At 47.9% G+C, this 14670-nt stretch overlaps 1 protein-coding gene across 1 annotated transcript in view; it reads left to right on the top strand.

Annotated features, from left to right (window-relative positions):
- The window catches only part of col27a1b (collagen, type XXVII, alpha 1b), a 576392-nt gene that overhangs the window by 329714 nt on the left and 232008 nt on the right, over nt 1-14670 (top strand). The window contains exons 23-25 of the mRNA XM_080211775.1: nt 774-827; nt 7004-7048; nt 13270-13323. Coding sequence (XP_080067901.1) covers nt 774-827; nt 7004-7048; nt 13270-13323 — 153 coding nt within the window. The remainder of the gene's footprint in view (nt 1-773; nt 828-7003; nt 7049-13269; nt 13324-14670) is intronic.

Raw genomic sequence — 14670 nt, 5'->3', positions numbered from 1 at the left:
AGGATAATTTCCTCATACCAGGAGAATGCCCCATTCATATGGAGATCGGCTGAAGATGTTCTTATTGAATTGCAGAAGAACACGAAGGCCTAAGTCTAAATTTAAGTTTACTTATTAGAATTATAGAATCCCTACAATGCAGAATAAGGCCATTCAGCCCATTGAGTCTATACCAATCACAACCCCATCCAGCCCCTAGTCCTGTAACCCCACATATTTAGTCTATAAATCCCCTGAGACCAGTGTCAATTTCAGCATGGCCAATCAACCTAAACCACAAGTAAGTTTACCCTAACACAGTGATGAAAATCCCCTAGTTGTCACAGCCCAACACCTGTTCAGGTACATTGAGGGAAAATTTAGCGTGGCCAATGCACCTTACCAGCACATCTTTTGGACTGTGGAAGGAAACCGGAGCACTGGAAGGAAACCCACTCAGACACGGGGAGAACATGCAAACTCCACACAGACAGTAGCCCTAGCAGGGAATCGACCTGGATCCCTGGCTGTGAGGCAGCTAACCACTGTGTCACCGTGCCACCAGTGGGAACCACCTGTCAGAAATTTGGGGCAGGAGTTGCCAGTGGCTTTCACTTAAGTAAGACTCGCCGATTTCAAGGACTGTCCTGTAATTACACAGAAGTTTGTTTTGTGCTAAAGTGATCCACACATCTGCCAAATGCAGCTTCAAACTCTTCTGAATGGGTTTTGGAAATAATTAGTGCATTCCAATGTGTGGCATTAATTTTGCTCTTTTATTTGTATCGTTCCAGGGCCGTCCTGGGAGGAGAGGATTTCCAGGAAAACCGGGACCCGATGGTCCTAAGGTAAAACACTAGGTAGATGTGGCAATCTGGATTGTATTTTGGCTGCTTCATAGACATTTAACTCCATTTATAGCTAAATGGTAAGATGTAAAGGTGGGGAATTCTCTCGTCTCCCTGCAGAGTGGTTTGGAATGGGATCCGGCACGGGATCTCCTGGTCTCGCCGCTGCCAATGGGATTTCCCATTGAATCCACCCGCGGATAAATGTGTAGTCGTCCATTTTGGCAGAACCAACGGGATGAACGAGTACACTATCAAGGGCAGAAGTCTGAGTAGTGTTGAAGAGCAGAAGGATCTAGGGGTCCGGGTCCACAGGACTCTTAAATCGGCCTCGCAGGTGGAGGAGGTGGTCAAGAAGGCGTATGGTGTACTGGCCTTCATTAATCGAGGGATTGAGTTTAGGAGTCGGGAGGTAATGCTGCAACTTTATAAGACCCTTGTCAGGCCTCATTTAGAGTATTGTGCGCAGTTCTGGTCGCCTCACTATAGGAAAGATGTAGAAGCTATTGAGAGGGTACAGAGGAGATTTACAAGGATGTTGCCTGGACTGGGAGGCATGCCTTATGAAGTTAGGTTGAGGGAGCTGGGACTCTTTTCCCTGGAGAGACGAAGGTTGAGAGGCGACCTGATAGAAGTTTACAAAATGTTGAGAGGAATAGATAGGGTGGACTCTCAGAGGCTATTTCCCCGGGTTGAAATGGTTGCTACGAGAGGACACAGATTTAAGGTGCAAGGAGGGAGGTTCAGAAGTGATGTTAGGGGTAAGTTTTTCACTCAGAGGGCGGTGAGTGAATGGAATCGGCTGCCATCAGTGGTGGTGGAGGCGAACTCGCTGGGGTCTTTTAAAAGACTTCTGGATGAGTATATGGGGTTTAATGAGCTTGAGGGTTATAGATAGGTCTGTAGGTTGGTAGGTGTTGATGTGATTGGCGCAACTTGTGGGCCGAAGGGCCTGTTTGTGCTGTAGTGTTCTGTGTTCTATGTCGCCGGGAAGCCGGGATTGCGCCATCGGCGAGACCAGAAGATCCCACCATGGCGAACAGACAGATAGTTCTGATCAAAATGTAAATGCCAGGTTCACAACTTGTTTCCTCAAACCAGCACTGTGTGTATATCTGTCCAAAGACAGCCGGAGGTATTTGGTGACAGTTCCCGATATGATTTCCAAAAGCAATCACAAAAGAGAATACGGGACAGAAAGAGACCAGTCGGCCCATTGAGTCCATACTGGCTCTCTGCAGATCAATCCCAAAGGTAGGGGGGTCTAGAGGGCATAGGTTTCAGGTGAGAGGGGAGAGGTACAAAAGGGTCCAGAGGTGCAATATTTTGACACAGAGGGTGGTGAGAGTCTGGAACAAGCTGCCAGAGGTAGTAGTAGAGGCGGGTACAGTTTTGTCTTTTAAAAAGCATTTAGATAGTTAGATGGGTATGATGGGTATAGAGGGATATGGGCCAAATGCGGGCAATTGGGATTAGCTTAAGGATTTTAAAGAAAGGAGGCGGCATGGACAAGTTGGGCCGAAGGGCCTGTTTCCATGCTGTAAACCTCTATGACTCTAATCCAGTCAGTCCCATTCCCCCCCGCTCTGTCCCAATGACCCTGAAAATTTATTTCCCTCCAGTAATTTCCTTTTGTAATCATTCATCATCTCTGCTTCCACCACTATTGGAGGGAGTGCGTTCCAGGCTAAGCAAAAATGTTCTTCCTCAACGCCAGGGACCTGGGTTCGATTCCCACCTTGGGGCACTGTCTGTGTGGAGTTTGCACATTCTCCCCGTGTCTGCGTGGGTTTCCTTTGGGTGCTCCGACAGTCCAAAGATATGCGGGTTAGGCTGATTGGCCATGTTAAATTGCCATTTGGTGTCAGAGGGATTAGTAGGGTAAATATGTGGGGCTGTGGGGGAAAAGGGCCTGGGTGGGATTGTGGTTGGTGCAGACTCGATGGGCTAAATGGCCTCCTTCCTCACTGTGGGGATTCTATGATTCTAACCTTCTCCAAACCAACCCTGTAGCTCGTTCTCTCATCCCTGGAACTGTTTTGCTAAAACTCCTCTGAAAAAGGCCCTAACATCTTTCCTAAAGCGCGGTGACCAAAACTGGACGCAGTGGTCTAGTTCTATTAGGAAAAGAACCAATTCTTTCCCCATCTGCTACTTTCTGGCCCATCTAACCAGTCTGTTAGATGCTGTCTGGTGTCTCTGCATTATCTCCAGTGCACACACGCTCGAGTCATCACCTTTCCCAAAATAGTGACTCTTGCAGGCCAGATTGTAAATCATCAGAAGTGGACTGTACCCCCACCATCATTTTTAATTATCTCTTGAGTTCCCATAGCGACAAAACCAATGCTTCCGTCATGAGGGACCAGAATTGATCAGATATGATTCTCCCAGTTTTGATGAGATGATATCTGATAGTTACCTCTCGCTCTGAATTTACTGCAGCTTGCTAGATTAGTTATCAGCTCTACCCAGAGCTTTTATAAATGCTCATCATTACCCTCCCATCTTTAGTACTCAATAGCTCTCTGTATGAAGGTCAGGAACACACATGCTGTGCAAACTATTGTCCTGCCGTCTTGAAAGTTGGCGCTCTTGAACCACCAGCTTCCTCCATCCCTGCAGACTCTAGGATTTTGTTGTCCTACAACCATATGATATAGGAGCAGAATTAGGCCATTCGGCCCATTAAGCCTGCTCCGCCATTCAATCATGGCTGATATGATTCCCATCCCCATTCTCCTGCCTCCTTCCTGTGACCCTTGATCTCCATATTGATCTCTGTCTTAAAGACATTCAATGACCTGGCCTCCTCTGTGGCAACAAGTTCCACAGATTCCCCACTCTCTGGCTGAAGAAATTCCTTCTCATCTCTGTTTTAAAGGAGCGTCCCTTCACTCTGAGGTTGTGTCCTTAGAGTTCTAGCCTCTCCAACGAGTGGAAACATCTGATGCATAAGTGGTTCGCACGGCTGCCTCACAGCGCCAGAAACCTGGGTTCGATTCCCAGCTTGGGTCACTGTAGAGCCTACACATTCTCCCCATGTCTGCATGGGTTTCCTCCGAGTGCTCCGGTTTCCTCCCACACTCCAAAGATGTGCGGGTTGACTGTACTAAATTGCGAATTTGTGTCAGAGTGACTAGCTTGGGTAAATGCATGGGGTTATGGGGATAGGACCTGGGACCTATTGTGGTCGGTGCAGACTTGATGGGCCGAATGGCCTCCTTCCACACTGTCGGGATTCTATGATTCTGTAAATGCAACTTGTTTGTGTAAAGAATCCCGCAGTGCGCTGTTTGTAGGGAGACGGAAGAGTTGGGTTGAGAATCCAATTCTCTCCAAACCTCTGAAGAGAGTCTGGACTTGGTTTAAGTGGCGTTGGATCAGAGTGAGTCAAAGGGAGCCAGCAGTGCCTGGGTGTCCACTGGTCTCTGGCGAAAGTTGAAGTGAATGTAAAGTAGCAAGCGGTTAAACTCACTTCAATTAAAAGATGTTGTTTCCTGTTGAAGCTCAAATCCACTGATGCAGTGGTGGGCACCGGGGATGGGGTCAGATTTCAACTCGCTGGCAACCCATCGCGCGGCAGAGGCTCCACCCAGAATCAAATCCCTGTGATTTGTCACATGACCCTATTTGCATATTTAAAAGGCGCACTGCTGCAGGCCGTCAGCAGGAGGCTCCACTACAGTGGCCAGTGTAACAGTGAGACACGGGCAGCACGGTGGGTTAGCACTGCTGCCTCACAGCACCAGGGACCCAGGTTCGATTCCTGACTCGGGTCACTGTCTCTGTGGAGACTGCACGTTCTCCCCGTGTCTGCGTGGGTTTCTTCCCACACTCCAAAGATGTGTGGGTTAGATGATTGGCCATGCTAAATTCACCCATCTCGGGAACCATTTAGGGTAAATGCTTGAGGCTATGGAGATGGGGCCTGGGTGGGATGGTGGTGGATACAGACTTGATGGGCTGAATGGCCTCCTCCTGCCCTGTAGGGATTCTATGGTTTCCTTGAAAGCTTTCTGGTTGGTCAGTAAAATGGCACCCGGAACAAATTATGATTTTCCATGAGCTGATTAGGATCTCACAGGGTGGCACACTGACACAGTGGTTAGCGTTGTTGCCTCGCAGCGCCGGGGACCTGGGTTCGATTCCCGGCTCGGGTCATTGTCCGTGTGGAGTTTGCACATTCTCCCCATGTCTGCGTGGATTTCCTCCGGTTTCCTCCCACAGTCCAATGATGTGTGGGTTAGGTGGATTGGCCATGCTAAATTGCCCCTAAGTGTCAGGGAGGGTAAATGCATGGGGTTACGGGGATAGGGCCTGGGTGGGATGGTGGTTGGTGCAGACTCGATGGTCCGAATGGCCTCCTTCTGCACTGTAGGGATTCTATGATTTTGGATCTCTCCCAAGTGGATTTAAAACCCCCTCCGAGGCTCGTCTGAGCACAACTATTTTATGCATGTTTGAGCATTAGATGTTCTGTGAACTTGAACCAACTTTAGTTTTATCCTTTTGCTACCCCCATTCTTTATGCTGTAATATGTGTTCAATCTGTCAACAGTTGGGCATTCGACACTCTGTCAGAACTGTAATCGAGCTAACCATTCCTAAGTGCAGCTGTGAATCAGAGCTCTGTATAATCATTCCAATGCGAAACACACAAATTAATCTGCATTAACTCTGGGCTGAATTTTCACTTTGGCAATGGGGAGCAGAAACTGAGAATGTTTCCTGGCCCCAAGCCCACCCCTTGTTGGTGGGGTGCGGTGGGGTGCGTGGCAGCAGTCACTTATTGGGGTCCGGATGAAGACGGGATCCCTGCCCAGTTGAGGGCAGTGGGTGGGCTAGCCAAGCCAGGGGGTCAGTCGGAGATCTCCCGGTTTGAGAGGAGCAGCCGACCGCAGTCCGAGGTACATGACCAAGCGGGTGCTTAGAATCATAGAACCCTACAGTGCAGAAAGAGGCCCTTCGGCCCATCGAGTCTGTACCGAACACAATCGCATCCAGGCCCTACCCCCATACCCCTACATATTTTACCCATTAACCTACACAACCCTGGACACTAAGGGGCAATTTCTTAGCACGGCCAATCAACCAACCTAACCCGCACATCTTTGGACTGTGGGAGGAAATCGGAGCACCTGGAGGAAACCCACGCAGACACGAGGAGAATGTGCAAACTCCACACAGACGGTGACCCCGAGCCGGGAATCGAACCCAGGACCCTGAAGCTGTGAAGCAGCAGTGCTAACCACTGTGCTATCGTGCTGCCCTTGAACGGGAAGGTGTCCCTTCAGCACTTCCTTTCAACTTTAAGTATAAATGTGGAGAAAGTTACTGGGCCCATGCCTTAGGGGGAGAGGGGGCAACTCCTGCATTGGGGTAGCCTTTGGCTGCACTTTGGGAGTTAACAACAGCACCAGGTGGTCTGACCCAGAACCCTTGAATTGGGACAAACAGCAATATTCCCAGTCATAAAAACAAAGAAACTAGAAGCAGGAGTAGGCCATTTGGCCCTTCGAGCCTGCTCCGCCATTCAGTTTGATCACGCTGATCATCAAATTCACCATCCTGATCCCCCATATCCCTCAACCCCTTTAAGAGTTATATTTAATTTCTTCTTGAAATCACACATTTTGGCCTCAACTACTTTCTGTGGGAGTGAATTCCACACACTCACCACCCTCTGGGTGAAGAAATTTCTCCTCATCTCAGTTCTAAAAGGTTTACCCCTTATCCTCAAGCTATGACCCCTAGTTCTGGATTCCCCCCACCATTGGGATCATTCTCCCCGTGTCTGCGTGGGTTTCCTCCAGGTGCTCCAGTTTCGTCCCACACTCCAAAGATGTGTGAGTTTGGCTGTGGCCATGATAAATTACCCCTTGGCGTCAGAGGAATTCACGGGGTGAATGCATAGGGTTGTGCGGGGCTGACGTCTGGGTGGGATTGTTGTCGGTGCAGGCTTAATGGGCCGAATAGCCTCCTCCTGCACTGTAGATTGTATTCTGTGGTTCACCCACTCACCCTGGAAGTGTGTTCCCTTCTATAGATTGCAAAGGATCTGATATTACTCTGCTTCAGAAAATGTAGGGAAATTTAGCAACATTTCAAAAGAACTCTCGAGATGTGTTTTTACTCAAAAACTGTGCTTGCTGAGATTTTCTTTGCTTCCTTAGGGTGAACCTGGTGACTCTGGAAAGGTGGGAAAGGTTGGCGAACAGGTAACAGTCATCTCATTCTCTACGTTGAAGCATATCTGTTATATAACTCTGCTTAATCTGTAACAAGCTTGTATCTGAAAAGTTAGCAATGTTGACTTGATGAAGCCAAGAAGTATAATTTGTTTGGGTCTCAGTCTGTGGAACATGGTTAAATCACAGTAAAGTGGTAATACTTAGTGCTCCAACCAATAAAAGTCCAGACTGTTGGGAGATATTTGATGTTCAGATAGGGGTTGAGTATTATACTTGGATCACAAGTCCGTTCTAATGGGACAAGAAGTAAAGTGATTTGGAGCATCAGAATTCTCTGAAATTTACAGGCTAATCCAGAATCAACTATCCAGCATAGCTGAGAAGTTAGTCAAGCTCTGTGGAGCGTCTTGTGTCTGGAAAGTTTGCACAAGCACCCTAATCTCTGTACGCTGTTTTTTCACTGGTGCTCAATTCTGTAATGGAGGTTATTAAATATATTCCAGAAGTTACAGTCAAAATAAGATTATAAACTGAGTAATTATTTGGATAGCTGGCTGTATCAGCATGCATTTTGCAAAGGAGAGGAGGCTTGGAACTGAGACCAGACACTTACCTACGTGTCATCGAGATATACAGCACAGAAACAGGCCCTTCCGCCCCACTGGTCCATACCCGCCAGATTCCCTAAACCGAACGAGTCCCATTTGCCTGCGTTTGGTTCATTTCCCTCGAAATCTTTCCCGTCCACATACAATCCCATCACCCGATCTCGGCCTTATGGCTAAGATCAAGCTTCAGATCAAGCCCAAAATGGGTCCTTATCTTGTCAGCTTGGATCTTGTTTGTCTCTTTTGTGGGGACCATGGATTGGATTCGATTGGATTTTGGATTTGGATCTTGGAGCAAGCAAGGATTGGATTTGGGTTTGCCTGGTTCATTCTGAGCAAAGATGCGCTGGTTAGGTGGATTGGCCATTCTAAATAGCCTAAACTGAACTACTTCCATTTGCCTGCATTTAGCCCATGTCCCTCTAAACCTTTCCCATCCATGTACCTGTCTTTTAAATGTTGCCATTGTACCCACCTCTATCACCCCACCCCGGCAATAATCCACAGACCTAGGGTAACGTTCTGGGGTTCGAATCCCACCACGCCAAATGGTGGAATTTGAATTCAATAAAAACATAACTGGAATTAGAAGTCTAATAATGACCGTTGTCAATTGTCGTAAAAATCCATCTGGCTCACCAATGCCCTTTAGGGAAAGAAATCTGCATTTCTAACCATATACACACCATCCTCTGTGTGAAAAAGTTGCCCCTCAGGTCCCTTTCCCCTCTCACTTTAGACGTATGCCCCCTGGTTTTGGAAGGTTTATGGGGATATTCAAAGGGAGATCTATTCTACTCGATGATAACTTTTTCTTTTGTGATTTTGTGAGATGTGGGTGTCGCTGGCTGAGCCAGCATTTATTGCCCATCCCTAACTGCCCTTCAACAAAATGGTTTGCTGGGCCATTTTAGAGTCCATTTAAGAATCAACCACATTGCTGTGGCTCTGGACTCACATGTAGGCCAGACCAGGTAAGGACGGCAGATTTCCTTTCTTAAAGGACATTAGTGAACCAGATGGGTTTTTCCAACAATCGACAGTGGTTTCATGGTCATTAGTAGATTCTTAATTCCAGATTTTTTTTTAATTGAATTCAAATTCCACCAGTTGCCGTGGCAAGATTCAAACCCGGGTCCCCAGAGGGAGACAATGGCCTAGTGGTATTATCGCCAGACTATTAATCCAGAAACTCAGCTAATGTTCTGAGGACCCTGGTTCGAATCCCACCACGGCGGTTCCTTGCTGCCCTTGAGAAGCTGGTGGTGAGCTGCCTTCTTGAATGGCTGCGGTCCATGTGGTGTAGGTACACCCGCAGTGCTGTTAGGGAGGGAGTTCCAGGATTTTGAGACTGTGAAGGAACAGTGACTAATGTTCTTCAAGGAAGGAAATCTGTGATTGTTATGCAGTCTGGCCTACATGTGACTCCAGGGCCACAGCAATGTGGTTCACTCTCAACTGCCCTCTGAAATGGTCTAACAAGCCACTCAGTTTCAAAGGCAACTAGAGGTGGGCAGTAAATGCTGGCCCATCCAGTGATGCCCATGTCCCATGAATGAACATGAAAGAATTTCCAAGTCAGGATGGCGAGTGGCTTGGAGGGGAACTTGCAGTTGGTGGCGTTGCCATGTATCTGCTGCCCTTGTCCTTCTAGATGGAAGTGGTCATGGGTTTGGAAGGTGCTGCCAAAGGAGCCTTGGTGAGCTGTTGCAGTGTATCTCACAGATGTTGCACATGGCTGCCATCGTGCAAGGATTGAATGGTTAAGGTGGTAGATGGGATGCTAATCAAGTGGGCCTGTCTTGCTCTGGGTGGTGTCGAGCTTCTTAAGTGTTGTTAGAGCCAGGCAAGGGGAGAGTTTTCCCTCACGCTCCTGACTTGTGCCTTGCAGACGGTGGACAGACTAATGGAAAATGATTCAGAAGTGGGAGTCCAGTGGGGACTTCTGTTCTGGTCCAAAGGGCTGTTAACATCCTATCGGAACGAATATTAAAACGGGCAACAATGTGGAAGAAATTCTTGTCTGGATCTTCTGAGGAGAAACATCTGGGCTCTGTCAGTATTTATTCCCAGGGAATGATTTCCCATGCACTTTCACCAGTAATAATCTCTGACGCTCCTCACATCCTGGGGGAGTGCAGATAAGAAAGGCAAGAACTGTCAGTTCTTGCTTCGAAAAGGAATCCTTCAGTAACAGCGCAGATAATATCCCCCTGGTTAGTCGAGTTAACAATGTGTGAATAACAGCCTGACTTCCAAAAATAACCTTTTTTTTTACAGTCGTTGCTTCCACTTTGGGTAATAATCAGAACAGCGTCTGAATGAGGCAAGGAAGTAGCTGTCATCAGCGCTATTATTGTCCCAGTCGAGCTTAATCCCTGGGGTTAATCTTCAACCTGCGATCTTTCTGATCATGTCCCATGAAAATTTAATGTTCTGCAGCTTATACACGGTTAATGAAAGATCTTTTTAAAAACCTTTACAATCCTTGGGGTTTTTTTTTAATTCATTCATGGGACATGGGCATCGCTGGTTGGTCCAGCGTTTATTGCCCATCCCTAGTTGCCCCTTGAGAAGGTGGTGGTGAGCTGCCTTCTTGAATCGCTGCAGTCCACGTGCTGTGGGTTGACCCACAGTGCCGTTAGGGAGGGAATTCCAGGATTTTGACCCTGCGAGGGAACGGCTGATATGGCGAAAAGCTGCAGCATGCTACGGTGCAGAGGGATCTGGGGGTCCTTGTGCACGAGTCGCAAAAACCCAGTCTGCAGGTGCAGCGGGTGATCAAGAATGCGAATGGGATGCTGGCCTTTATAGCGAGGGGGATAGAATATAAAAGCAGGGAGGTCTTGCTGCAACTGTACAGGGCACTGGTGAGGCCGCAGCTGGAGTACTGTGTGCAGTTTTGGTCACCGCACTTGCACAAGGATATTTTGGCCTTGGAGGGAGTGCAGAGGAGGTTCACTAGGCTGATACCAGAGATGAGGGGGTTGGACTATGAAGAGAGACTAAATAGACTGGGTCTGTACTCGTTGGAGTTTAGAAGGATGAGGGGGGATCTTATAGAGACGTACAAGATAATGGAAGGGATGGATAGGGTAGAGGTGGAGAGATTCTTCCCGCTTAGAAAGGATAGCAGGACTAGAGGGCACAGCCTCAAGGTAAGGGGGGTGCAGTTTAGATCGGAGTTGAGGAGGAACTTCTTCACTCAAAGGGTGGTGAATCTCTGGAATTCTCTGCCCGTTGAAGTGGTGGAGGCTACCTCGCTAAATATATTTAAGTCACGGGTAGATGGTTTTCTGATAGACAAGGGAATTAAGGGTTATGGGGAGAAAGCGGGAAAGTGGAACTGATCCACTTCAGATCAGCCATGATCTTATTGAATGGCGGGGCAGGCTCGAAGGGCTAGATGGCCTACTCCTGCTCCTATTTCTTATGTTCTTATGATGGTGAGTAGCTTGGAGGGGAACTTAGAGGTGGTGGTGTCCCCCATGTATCTGCTGCCCTTGTCCTTCTACACAGAAGTGGTCTTGGGTTTGGAAGATGCTGTCTAAGGATCTTTGGTCCAGTATCACAGTTTGTGTCTTGACGCCTTGGAGTTCAATCCAAAAGATCAAACGGCCCAGGGTGGCACAGTTGGGTAATTTTAACCTAACCCGTCTGCCAGGGAACTGAGTGGACTCAGCGCTGGCCTGGGTTTGCCCTCTGCTCGATTTTAGTCGCCGTTGAAATCGATGTACTTCGTCAACATCCTGGGGGTTACCCTGTCAAGTTGACTGGACCGGCTTTCCAAGGGCAAGGCAGGAACCTGGCATTCTGTAGTGGGTAACTCACCTCCTGATTCCTCAAAGCCTGCCCGCCATCAACAAGGTGGAGATGCTGGGGTTAGCCTGGGGTGGGCACAGTAAGAACTCTCACAACACTAGGCTAAAGTCCAACAGGTCTATTTGGTATCGACATTCTCCAAGGTGGCGTTCAGGCCACAACGCAGAATCGCCAAGCAGAAATTGATAGCCAAGTTCCACAGGCATGAGGACGGCCTCAACCGAGATCTTGGGTTCGTGTCACACTACATATAACCCCCACCACACTGCCTGGAGTTGCAAAATCTCACTAACTACCCTGGCTTGAGTCAATTCACACCTCTTTAACCTGTGATTATCCCTCTCGCCACTCACGCCGTAAAGACTTGATTACCTGTAAAGACTCGCGTTCCAACCACTCTTCACATTCCAATCTGTAATTATCCTCCAATTGTGTCTTTGCCTATATACACCATGTTTGTGAACTACCTCCACTCACCTGAGGAAGAAGCAGCGTTCCGAAAGCTCGCGATTCCAAATAAACCTGTTGGACTTTTAACCTGGCGTTGTGAGATTTCTTATTGCACCATCTGCAAGATACAAGTCAGGAGTGTGATGGAATACTCCTGGATGGGTGCAGTTCCAACACCAATCAAAAAGCTCAACGCCATCCAGGACAGAACAGCCCACTTAATTGGCACCCCATCCACCACTTTCAACGTTCACTCCCTCCGCTACCAATGCACAGTGGCAGACGTGCGTACCATCTACAAGATGCACTGCAGCAACTCACCTTCAACAGACCACCCGAAACTACAACCTCTACCACCTAGAAGGACAAGGGCAGCAGACCCAAGGGAACACTGTCACTTGTAAGTTCCCCTCAATCCACACACCATTCTATCTTGGAAGTTTATCGACCGTGCCTTCACTGTCACTGGGTCAAAATCCTGGAACCCCTTCCCTAACAGCACTATGGGTGTACCTACATCACATGGACTGCAGCAGGTTCAAGAAGGCAGCTCACCATCACCTCCTCAAGGGGCAATTAAAGGTGGACAATAAATGCTATTCAAGCCAGTGATGCCCATATCTTATGAATGGATAGAAAAATTGGGGGAGGGGTGGATTGGGGGACAGGGTAGTTGTCCTGTAAGGAGAGATTGAGGAGGCCAGCCCTTCATTTCCTCGAATTTAGATGAATGAGAGGTGATCTTGCTGACACGTGCCAGGGTAGGTGCTGAGAAAATGTTTCCAATGGCCAGGAAGTTTAGACCATTCGCTCAGAGCCTCAGATGTCGGCCATTTTGAACTGAGATGAGGAAATGTTTCTTCACTCAAAGGATAGAACCATGGAATCCCTACAGTACAAAGGAGGCCATTCAGCCCATTGAGTCTGTACTGACCACAATCGCACCCAGAGCCTATTCCCGTAACCCCACATATCTACCCTGTTAATCCCTGGCTGGGGCAACATAGTGGCACAGTTGTTATCATGACTGCCTCACAGCGCCAGGGATCTGGGTTCGATTCCAGCCTTGGGCGACTGCCTGTGTGGAATTTTCCCTTGCCCACGTGGGTTTCCTGCAGTTTCCTCTCACGCTGTCTAAGATATGCAGCTTAGATGGATTAGCCATGGTATGGGGATAGGACGGGCGGTTGGACCTGGGTAAGATGCTCTGTCGGAGAGTCGGTACAGACTCGATGGGCTGGATGGCCTCTTTCTGCACGGTTGGGGTTCTATGGTAGAGCGGTGAAGTGGTCGAGGACTGAATACACGGCAAACCTTGATTGCTCCCTGTAAAATGAAATAACCTTTCTGTTTGTTTTCCTTTACCAGGGAGAGCCAGGATTCATGGGACCAATTGGAGAACTCGGGAAAGTTGGGGAAAAGGTAATATACATTTCAGCCAACAATTTGTATTTGAAGTGAGTTTCTGGGAACATAAGAAGCATTTAAATTACACCAGAATGTCAAAGTATCCGTGAGGATCGTTTGAACAAAAGTGACAGGAATAGAGTGATGTCTAACCTGGTGACGCACCCGGATCTCGCAGTCTGATGCCAGTCGAGTTAGTCAGCGTTACCAGAGAGATAGTTCACCATCTCCTCCAACTGGGAGTCATGGAAACAGGAGTAGGCCATTTGGCCCTTCGAGCCTGCTCTGCCATTCATTATGATCACGGCTGATCATAGAATTTCGAACTCTGATTCCCCCTTCCCCCCCTATCCCTTGATCCCTTTAGTCCTGAGAGCTATATCTAATTTCTTCATGAAATCACACAGAACTACTTTCTGTGGGAGTGAACTCCACACATTCACCACCCTCTGGGTGAAGAAATTTCTCCTCACCTCAGGTCTAAAAGGTTCACCCCTTAACCTCAAACTATGTTCTGGACTCCCCGCCATCGGGAACATTCTTTCTGAATCAACCCTCTCTAACCCTGTTAGAATTTTATAAGTTTCTATGAGATCCCCCTCTCACTCTTCTAAACTCCAGTGAATATAATCCTAACTGACTCAGTCTCTCCTCATATGACAGACCTGCCATCCCAGGAATCAGGCTGGTAAACCTTCGCAGTGGCCTAGTAGAATGAGCTGCCGGAGGTAGTAGTAGAGACGGGTACAATTTTGTCTTTTAAGGGGCATTTAGACAGTTACATGGGTGCAATGGGTATAGAGGGACATGGGCCAAATGTGGGCAATTGGGACTAGCTTAGTGGTAAAAACTGGGCGGCATGGACAAGTTGGGCCAAAGGGCCTGCTCCATGCTGTAAACCTCTATGACTCCGGAATATTACAGAGCTAGTAATCCAGAAGCCCAAGTCAATGCTCTGAGGACATGTGTTCAAATCCCACCGTAGTCGGATTTAAATCCAATGAATTATTGGAAGTTGGTCTCAGGAATTATGCCATAAATCATTTCCTTTGTTGTAAAAACCTGTCTTGCTCACTAACCTGCTGTCCTGACTTGATCTGGGGACCTCATGCGGAACTCCAGACGTGTTGCAATGCGACTGAGGGCAGTTGTGGATGGGCAACACCTGTGACACCCACATTCCCGGAAAAAATAAGACACAGTAGCATGGTTGGCAGAACTTGATAAAATACCAACAACTTATGGAAGTTTCATTCTCAAACCTGCTGAGATTCAATCATTCTTCACAGTTTCTGATTTGGTGAAAGTTATTGCCAAGGGAGTATCTGTATTGGGAGAGTGGGGGAGGAAGGGGCAAGGATA

The sequence above is a fragment of the Carcharhinus amblyrhynchos genome, chromosome 25 (genome assembly GCF_965287045.1).
Source record: "Carcharhinus amblyrhynchos chromosome 25, sCarAmb.v2.hapA, whole genome shotgun sequence".
NCBI classification, from domain to species: Eukaryota; Metazoa; Chordata; class Chondrichthyes; order Carcharhiniformes; family Carcharhinidae; genus Carcharhinus; species Carcharhinus amblyrhynchos.
Note: the sequence above shows the minus strand (reverse complement) of the source record. Positions and strands in the feature narration are given on the sequence as shown.